We start from the raw sequence: 10,687 nt of genomic DNA, 5'->3' as shown, positions 1-10,687 counted from the left end.
AACATGTTCCCCCAAACCGGAAGTTGCATGTGAAACAAGAAATTTTTAGTGAAAGTGTTACACTATTTAGTTTTAAGTTTACTCGAAATGTACAGTGTCAAGCCTTACTATGAAGATGACGTGGCGATATCTGTACCTTCCAATATGTATAAACTGAAGAATCTACACCAAGCTGAGAAAGGCGTGTCATTAACGGTGAGGAAGTCGGCATTTACCATTTTTGGCATCTGGTGGTGTTATAACCTGATAGCCTAACGACCATACAGATGTAATATAGAATCAATCACTTCCTTGTTGTAAGTTTGAAAATTTTGTATGTACGCTGTTAGTGTATAAAATCAGATGATCGGTATTCTTTTATTGATATAACTTTTTCATAGACTTTTTAATATGAAATGAAAGTAACCCCTATGATCCCCTTCATTTGATACAGAAACAGAGAAAGATCAGGGGGTTCAATACCACTTTTTTTTTTTTACAACAACCCAAAATGACTTCAATGCATCCAGCCCTCACATGATTCAGCAACAGTGTGTAAATTTTGAATAGCAGTGGCAGACATTAAGAACTCTCTTTTAGAAGTACCGCTCAATTTGGTCGAAATTACATACCAGCACTCGCATGCATCAGTCTATGCGAAAGACATCGGACTGTCGGACCTGACCGATGTACAGTGCCTGAGGTCCGATGCATCATTTTTTACACTGGACCGAAATCTCTGATGTCATGTCTCAGTGTCCGGTTTTGAACTTTACTATTTTGATATTTGTTATAAGAAAAAATAGCACACAAATCCAAATATGTAAATGAATGTGATTAAAACCGCATGGACCATCTAAAGTATTATACGGGAGGGATCCCAAGTATAATAAATAAGATTTCCTTGGTTTTGCATTTTCCCGTGTTTCATTTTTTTACATTAGGTTTTTTGGTCTGACAAAATTTGGTTCGGTCCGGTGTGTTCATTGATTACACAGGACCGAATGTCCTGTGTGGTCCAAAAAACTTCCGCATAGACTGATGCATGTGCACTCAATTGTGACTGGCTAAGACTTAAGCACTTATCAGTCTATTTTAATTAGAAAAATGGAATTATAATACTGACATCATAGGTATACCATAGAACATAGGCCAAAATTAAAAATTGATTTGTTTGATGTACTCCGACCGACCCGTCAAAGAACAAGGTACAATTGTGTTCATAAAAAGGCCCCAAAAAATTCACTGATTTAAAGGTGTCTTGAATCAAGCTTGATATGTGTTTTGAATAAGTTCAATACATGCCAAGTATACTATCTCAACTGAAATCAAAGTTATTTCTAATTTAATAGCATTATTACGTCATGAATAAGAGTTTTTCCCGCCATTTTTTAATAAATAGAGTTTGATAACTGTTAAAGAGACACTACAGCTCATTTTGCGCAAAAATCATGAAATGACAATTTTCCCAGCGCTTTCTCAATTTTTGTTGCATTGTTGAAAGTATGAACTTTGCGAAAATAACACTTATCTAAAGTTAAAAATTATCGTTTTAACGTAAAAATTAATACTTTTTGATGGCCTATACACAAAATATCGAGTCTCCTCCTTTCAGTCTTCAGACGCATGCGCATAGACAGTAAACAGTGCAGCATGTCGTCCAGAGAGAGAAAGTGTAGTTGATAGATCTAGAATTTTGACAGATTCTGTGAGAAAAGAGGTAAAATTAGAATGAGATAAAACTCATACGTGAAATAAAATTTACCTTGGTATCAGTTTGACTGTTGGAAAACAAAGAGCTCGGAAAAACACATGTAACTCAGTGGCGGATCTAGGATTTCCGAAGAGGGGTGTGAAAGTCAAAGATTAGCCAAAGTAATCGGCCATTCTGGTGCAAAATTTGGATTTTCATTCACAATCTGTGGGGTAAAAAGGGAGGGGGATCCTGGCCCCCTAAATCTGCCATTGAGACTAGCTGCGAAGACACCACGTTTAAAAGTAAGTGCTATTTTTATCTGAACACGACACGTGTTAGTTGTAAAAACATCGGTCAGTGGGAACATGGAAGGTTTCTGTTGAAATAATGATTTATAATTACTTATTACAAGGAGCAGGGGATACTCTTATACTTGAAAGGTGAGTGTGGACCCCCTTGAAGGGGAATTTAAATAATTTCCTACAGAACACCTTTGCTGTCATTCAAAACCACGTGATGTAAATAAGCATTCAAAAGTCCGAGTCAGCATGAAGAAACCTTTGAATTCCGAACGATCTTCAAAGCGCAGTTGAGAGTAAATTGATGCATCCCAATTGTTCAAAATTGTCAGTATCGATATGAAATTTATCATTTTATCAATACATGGTTTTAAAAACACTTTATTAAAATGTGGAAAATGAGCTGTAGTGTCTCTTTAAATTTAACAGATTATTGCTTAGGAAAAGGTGTGCCCATCCATCGAGCAGAATGCGATTAATATATATTGTGTATTAAGAGAAGACGAAAAATGTATTTGAATATGAATTTGCTCGATGCATGGGCTGTATGTTTTCTGAAAGGAAAACACCCTGAATTTATGAACATTTTCATTGATTTTGGCATTTTTGGCAATTTTATGCCAACTTCACGTTCCTGTCATACAACACAAAGCAATTTCAGATCAAATTAAACCTAGTTTTGATTTGCTTATATATTCCTTATTTGAATGCCAGATTTTGGGACCTCTACTGAAATCATCTATTTTCCGGGCCAGATGACAGTAGAAACTGTACCTACTTCTTTGCTCCTACCCTATCATTTTTTTCATCAATTTAAAATTTCATTTTGGGGGGGGGGGGGGGGTTCCCTTGAAAAATAGAAAATTCTCCTTATTTTAAAAGAAAATATTAGAAATTTTCATGACGTTCAAAAAAAAAAAAAAAACTACCTCCCGACCTACCATGAAAAATGTGCATCGGAGTACATCAAACAAAAATAATTTTTAATGATGGCCATAGATTTATGTTTCCAGTCAGGGGCACTCAAGGGGCAGCATTAAAATGCATACAAATACTGTATATACATTCCTAAAACGTAATATGATGAAGGGAAGTGAAACGCATGTGCATATATATGTACATGCATTAATTTTGAATTTGTGATTATGGAGTTATTTGTTTTGTTTTCCATTGTAATCTTTCAGAATTTAATTTGTAGTTATATATTGGCATGTTCAAAATTACCCACAGTTACGAGCATGCACGTGCACTCAGTTTTGATTGTGTAATATGTGAATGTCTATATCTGATTTGTTTCATTATGAAATGGAGTGAAAATTATGAAATAGGTATATATTGAGATGCTTCACAGATGGCATGGTCAAAATCACTTGTAGAAAAACAAATGACACCTCTCGCTGTGACAATTATTATTAGTTTATTTCCTCTTTCCAAGAACTTACTGTGCTTGTGAGTCAATAAGTTGGAACAGCTAAGTGGTTATGGTAGTGGTCAGAGTGTTCACTCTGCAATCTGGGGGCCCAGGTTCGATTCTCGATCATGCAGTACAACTGTATCAGGGTGAATTTAAAATGGAAGTGAAACTGTTTACTAGGGTAAAAGACTAAAAGGGCAAAAAAAACCAACAAACATGGGGCTGAATTAACCCTGTATACAGTATTAATCAACATTATTGTTTAACATGAAATTGGGATGTCATTTTGAATTATTGTCAAACGAACCACAGTGTATTTTAAAGTTTTTCAGTACAAAATCTACACACAGAATGTCCATTTATGTATTTGTGTACAATTTTAAAATGCATGTGAAATATTTAAGGGGAAAAAAATTCACAACAGAACTCTTGATTATGGAATAGTTAAGGCTGTGTATGGATTACCAGTAAAAACATGTACCCATACAGATCCAATTCTGATGATTTTCAGGGTGGGGGTACAGATGACCTGGATACGGTAACAAGTCTAGAAAGGAGACAGGAAGTAATCCTACAGCGTCTGGAGTGTCTGAAGAACGTTCTCCAGGGATTGAAATCCAAGTACAAAACTCCAGATACCCCTGACACTAGTGTGACATCAAATCTCAACAACAGACCAGCGGGAAAACCAATGGATCTGGTAATAGTAGAAATGTCCTTCATTAAATCCTAGTATTTCGGACTTAATTGTAAATAACTCATATTTTGCAAGACATTATTTCTAAGACCTTGCCTTTTCAGAATAATTAACAAGATGAAAATTATCATTTTTGCAAACAATTTATTTGTTTGCCACAATGTTTATGTATAAAATTATGAAGAAATGACTATCGTTACAATTTGTAAAGATATCAAAAACATTGGGAATGTAAATATTATTGTTTATTACATTTTGAACAGTGAAGTACTATAATTTATCCATTGAATAAAAATGATATTTTCACTACAGTGAGATTAACAACTGATTGTGATGTCATATTAACTGATTGTGATGTCATATTAGCTGATTGTGATGTCATATTAACTGATTGTGATGTCATATTAACTGATTGTGACGTCATGTTGTGTAGTACTATACATCCTTTAAGATTTGAAATAAACATGTTCTTAAACTAAAGAAAATGTAATAAACAGAAAATTCAATGCTTTGTACTTGGATATGGAATTTATTTCACAATCCATATCCAACTACAAAGCATTGAATATCCTTTATTTGTTGAACAGGGAGATGGTGTACTTGATTTGGTTGTAAGTGCTGATCCGGATCAGGTTCCGTACTCTCTGTTTGTGATGTTCCAGCTGCTCCAGGAGAAATTCCGAGTCCGGGGATCTACACACATACACTCAAGTGTGACATCCAAATGTCCTACAAATCTCTTTCCTCCATGGGATGGTAGATCTGAAAATCAAATCATCCTTACCCTGATATGGAAGAAAGGTTTGTATTTAGATTCCACCACCAGGGTTAGGAAAATAAAACATTTCTGTGGGCACAGACTGTGCTCTGCTTTGTTCATCATATCTTCACTTTTAGTACAGAGCAATTTTGATATAGAGCAATTTTAATGCAGAGCATTGATACTAGATAAATAACAAACCAATAACACTGGCCATTGTCCACAAATGAAGGGTGACTTTTGTGGACATATCTTTACAATCTAAACTAGTAGAATTTGGTCATTTTATGTTACCCTCCATTTACAAAGAAGTGTTAAGATGAAAGGGTAATCAAAAAACTTTAAAAAAGAAATCACGGGGGTGAGCAAAGCTGGCTTTAAAACGGAATGAAAAATCTCAGTGCAGCTTATTCTGAATGGATGTGATTAAGAGTTGTCTTTCTTACTCTGCAGTACCCAGTGGTCCGCAGCTGGTGGTTTCTCCTCTGAGACAATCAGTGATACAAGGTGAAGTGAATATGATACGCTACATCAGACGCCTCCTCGACCCCACTGCAGAAACACGGGATCCTGTTACCATGGCAATCTGTGATGAGGTACTGGATTTGGTGCAGTCTCGGTTAATTGATGGAAATTCCAAAGAAAGAGATGCTGCTCTGAGAACACTCAACTCCAGATTGGGGAGGACCTCGTGGCTTGTTGGTAATTCCATGTCCTCAGCAGATATCGCCGCCTGGTCAGGCATTAATCATTGTAAACTGGCTGCAGATCTCCCCGCGAATGTCAAGAAATGGTTCAAAGCCTGCGATAATAATGCCATGTTCCAGTCGGCTAGGCGAGTGCTATTATAATGCTGTCAAACTCTTTCTGAATGTGCATGTGCTAAATTTGGTTGAATGAAATTTGAAATAAATATTTATTATGGATGTCATGAAAGACTTGAAGATTTTTGCAACAGTAAACAATGAATTCTGTAACAAGAGCATCACCAATGATACAAAATGCGTCTATTTATATCTAAAGCTCCTTGCATTTCTTTGAGGGACAATAAAGTGTATTACAAATTCATAAAATGTTGAATTAGATGCACTAGGCTTTATGAAATAATTACAAATGGTCACTGTTCAAGGGCTGCACACATTGCAAACTTTTAAGACCAGGATATAGAAATATTAGTCTGTAAATTGGTTACAAAAAATGTCAACTTTTAGTAAAAACTTCCATAATACTTTTGATAATGTGTATTCCTTGATCTCTCAAAGATCATAGATTAACTTCCTTATTTTGACAGAGTCAAACTCATTCTAGTCTCGTGAATCAATACCCTGCACAATACATTGTGTCGATTAGATACATGTATTTAGGCTTATTTATACGGCAAGACTATGAATTTGATGTCACTGATATTTTGTTATGACATCATAGTACACATGATTAAGTTGTTGAGAATTTTCTTGAGGATTTGAAAATCGACTTTTAGTTTTTCTACTTGTGATGCAAGGCATAGCAACACATTTTACAGATTGGTGAATTTTTCCTCTTCAAATTATTTATTTGTTTTTCAAGTGACAAACTTGAGGTTACCGACAATTTTTATTACATGTAATTTGTGAATTTGAATTTATCATTTTTTTGGTCAAATTCACTTCATTAGATAAATTCATAACTAGTAATTTGATATTTCAATTTACACATTTGTAGTTACACTTTATTGATTATCAAGAGGCCCATTGTACACAATACTAACTTGAACCCTATAGTGCATATACATGGAACCAGTTATTAAGGAGGTATGCTACACCAGAGAAATTTGATATGAATGAAAAGTGGAGGATATGTACAACAATATTTTTGAAATTGAAAATTTTTAGATTTACTTTATTTAGTCAAGAAATGCAGTTTTAGTCGAAAGCAATTTGAAAAAAATTTAAAACCCCTGCTGGACTAGAACCCGCGATCTACAGTTCAGCAGTCAACGTGCTAACCTACTGAGCTAGTCAGCTAGGCGGTGACTTTTAAATGAATAGACAAATATTGCTAATATTCATCCATGTTTTACAAGGAAGTCGGCCATTATGACGATGTAGAGAACCTCCTTAAGGCCTTGCAATAGACAGGTGAACTATAGTGATTAGTCTGCGTGTGTCCCTCCGTGGAAACACTTTTCTGAACTTATTTTGGCTATCAATACAGCTATTGGATTGAAAATTTCTACCTAAACTTATATCAATGGGTCACAGATTAAATATCATGAGTTCGGTTTTGTTTACCTATTTTTGAAAGAGTTATGGACCTTGAACTTTGCAAAATTTAGGGATTTGACAGTTTTCCGGACTTTTTTTGTTTGTTTTCCCAGCAACTATTACATTGAAAATTTCTACATGAACTTGTATTAATGGGTTATAAATCGAGTTTGAATCTCCTTTAGAAATGTCGCAAAGCAGGGCCCTTTTGTGATGCTTGTCATCACAATGATATATAGTTTACATTTAATTAGATGATATCTGTGAAAGTAACAGATTATATCACATGGTTACATTCCAGAATTTTTCACTCATATGGAGAGATGGTAGGTGAACTTAAAAAAGTGCCACAAATTTAACCTATCTTACTGGTACATCTTACATCTGGTAGATTCATCCTGTTTAAGGATCACTCCCAAAATGGATGATAAAACAGTGAATAACTGTACAGTAACACCATCTTCTCCAAAGAACTGGAAAGTATGCACATACTATATAACATTGATTAAAATCCATAATGTTCATTTTACCGTTGCCTATGCAATGCGCTCAAAGCCGTAGTAGGGAATGGGGGTTGGGGTGGGTGGTCTTCCTCATCCTAACGCCTGTTTTTTATGTCATTTTCAAAAGACCGTGACTTTCACTTTTCTAATGTCAGGCGCCTGGCGAAGGAGCAGTCACTATCAATGTTAAACGTGACTGGAAAATCAAACCTGTAACTCTGATTGCAGAATTGTATTTGTATATACAGGTAACTGACTAAGTAACTTACTGCTTACATTTGTATATAAAGGTAACATGTAACTGACTGCGTACGTTTGTATATAAAGGTAATTGACTAAGTAACTTACTGCTTACATTTGTATATAAAGGTAACATGTAACTGACTGCGTACGTTTGTATATAATGGTAACTGATTACGTAACTTACATTTGTATATAAAGGTAACTGATTACGTAACTGATTGGTTACATTTGTACATAAAGCCCTAAAAGGTAATTGACTAAGTAACTTACTGCTTACATTTGTATATAAAGGCAACTGATTACGTAAATAAATGCTTACATTTGTATATAATGGTAACTGATTACGTAACTTACAGCTTACATTTGTATATAAAGGTAACTGACTACTTAACTTACTGCTTAAATTTGTATATAATGGTAACTGATTACGTAACTTACAGCTTACATTTGTTGACAAGTTTATTAAAAATACATTCACATTCGTAGGCAGCTCATTGCAAAGTTACATCTATAATTTCTAAAAGCAATCGATTTCATTACACGTGTGTATTTATATTTAAGAGATCAATATACATTTAGTATGTACCGTTGTTATCCTTTTCTGTTGTTTCAAGACGTGGGAAAATGAGGTGCAATTTTTGGGCCTTCGAGGAACGTATTATTGATATCAAACATTGCTACACACTGTTTGACGTTCTACGGATAAAATAAAATCTTACAGTACCCGACCACAGGTTTCGTTTGTTTTTAAACTCACCTGTAAATAGACCTTCACCAATATATTTGTTTTAACATGTGCACATGTGCCCAACAGTGGCATAATATTCATCATTTTGACGGTGGCCGCTGACTGGTAGAAGTAGAATATTTCGATTCTGTTATTGTCTCTATTGTTATAGCACATGTGACATCAGTGTTGTTAGCCATATAATATAAAAATAAAGGTACACTGTTACGTGATATTATATATGTACAACAAGCCTTTATTTCTTGTGAAGATTTTTGAAAAATTTCCTCGTTATTATTAATTTTATTTATGCTAATACAATGAAAACGATTATCTGCCTATGCCGGCATATGATCAATAATTTAATGGATTTCCCGGCTCTTTTTCTGGCTGCAAGAATTTTTACGACACAATTTTACAAATTCTAAAGTATGTCAAATCATTGGCGATACAACATTTCTTGTCTAAATGTTCAATTTCACTTTTTTATGTGTAAGTACGTGGAGCGTAAAATATGTAGTCTGGGTACATGCACACTTAAGCGGACTGTTGTAATAGTTTTACCCTATGTTATTAATGACATTGTGAAATGTAAATGTACCAAGCCTTATGTCAATCATCAGGTCAGCAGGGGAAAAAACCCAAAAACAATCTGATAAAAAAGATTTTCGTAAAGATAACAAGAAAGTATTTCATGGCGAAAATTGAATTGAACAATTCAAAGAAGTTTACCGTCGTTTTCATTTACAAGTGAATTCGTGACAATACAGTACATTTGGCCAAGAGGGTATAAGATTGATAATTAACCATATTTTCAACAATTGATTCCCTTAATGCGAAAGTGCGCCGTGAGCGGTTGTCGCATAAATAACGAGAAGTTTGGTATTTTGTTTTGGCGGTGGCGCTCCTAGCTGAAGCAGTGCTCAGAACTGTCGATCGTGAAATTAGTGGACCATACCAATAATAGACAAGGATATACAGAAATCAGGTAAGAGGATTAGAATGAAAAATTAAATTAAGAAAAATGTCCAGCACTGTGATAGTACATCGTTAAAGTCATTTGAACATTGATTGATTTTGTTATTAGTAAAGTTGGATAAAGTTTAGACAGAGCGAGTGTACTGGGTTTCATCCAGTGTAATGACGTTGTGTAGGTTAAGAGGACACAATGGGCCTTGCCTCTGGTATTTATTTTGAGGAGATGAAATTTATGTTTGAATTCACATCTATTAATGCTATTACCCGAAGTAATCATTGGAACCGGGGATATTTATTGCATTAATTCTATTTACCTATGTCCAGATTCTCGCGGTCCAGTCCCCCTTTAAATTACTGATACAGAAAGAAAACAATTTTTAGCTTACGTCTATCATCTCGAAATCATAAAGATTATATAGCCGTAGGTTTGTACCGGACAGTATAAATTGAATACAACACCGTGACTCTTTATGTTTTGTCCATTTTAATTCGGTACAATAAACCCTTGCTATTTTTGCGAACACCTCGATTTCCTAGCTGTCTTAAATTTATTTGTTTCCACGAACCATTTTTAAATTTTTTTTTTTTTTTTTTTATCAAATTCAGTTTCTTAAGGTTTGGATTGTTTTAATGAACTGTAATTGCAATTATCGAATTTTATAGGAGATAAATGTAAGGTTGGTTTAAATTCAAAGTCCATAACAATTTTGAACACGGTATCTTTTGTAAGGGTTTTTGTAATATCGGGCTCAAGAAATCAAATGGTCTATTGGTACTACATTGGTAACTGACCAGTTGCATATTATTTTGGATACCGGCCCTTTACCACAATGGCATCGCCACGATCATGGACTTCTCATAAACATGTCAATTTCCTGTCCTTCTCCTGGTCAGTTGGAAGCGTCGCCCAGTGAAGGTGATCAGTTGATACTGACAAGGATAAGGAAATATGCAAGCCCTGTCTGCAGTGACATCGCTTCTATTAATGCATCTTAAATAGTTCACACATACCTTAGTACTTCGTAAAACTGACCGCCGCCTCCATAACGTTAGTTACCTGGTAGTAAAAATTCCGTAGAAACGCATGCCTTTATATTCTTTGTTGTACTTTTTACATTGATGGCTTATCAATCACCCAAAAGTGTGAC

The 10,687-nt window shown here is 34.8% G+C and overlaps 1 protein-coding gene across 1 annotated transcript; it reads left to right on the top strand.

Moving 5' to 3' along the window:
- LOC125670830 (aminoacyl tRNA synthase complex-interacting multifunctional protein 2-like) lies at positions 1 to 5,776 on the top strand. Its single transcript, XM_048906222.2, has 4 exons — positions 1 to 195; positions 3,900 to 4,088; positions 4,673 to 4,886; positions 5,299 to 5,776. Exons 1-4 carry the CDS (start codon positions 88 to 90, stop codon positions 5,694 to 5,696), a joined length of 909 nt encoding a protein of 302 aa, XP_048762179.2. The 5' UTR covers positions 1 to 87; the 3' UTR covers positions 5,697 to 5,776.
- Positions 5,777 to 10,687: the final 4,911 nt, after the last annotated feature.

This window comes from Ostrea edulis, chromosome 4 (genome assembly GCF_947568905.1).
Source record: "Ostrea edulis chromosome 4, xbOstEdul1.1, whole genome shotgun sequence".
In the NCBI taxonomy this organism is placed as follows: Eukaryota; Metazoa; Mollusca; class Bivalvia; order Ostreida; family Ostreidae; genus Ostrea; species Ostrea edulis.
This window is presented reverse-complemented; position numbering and strand designations above follow the sequence as displayed.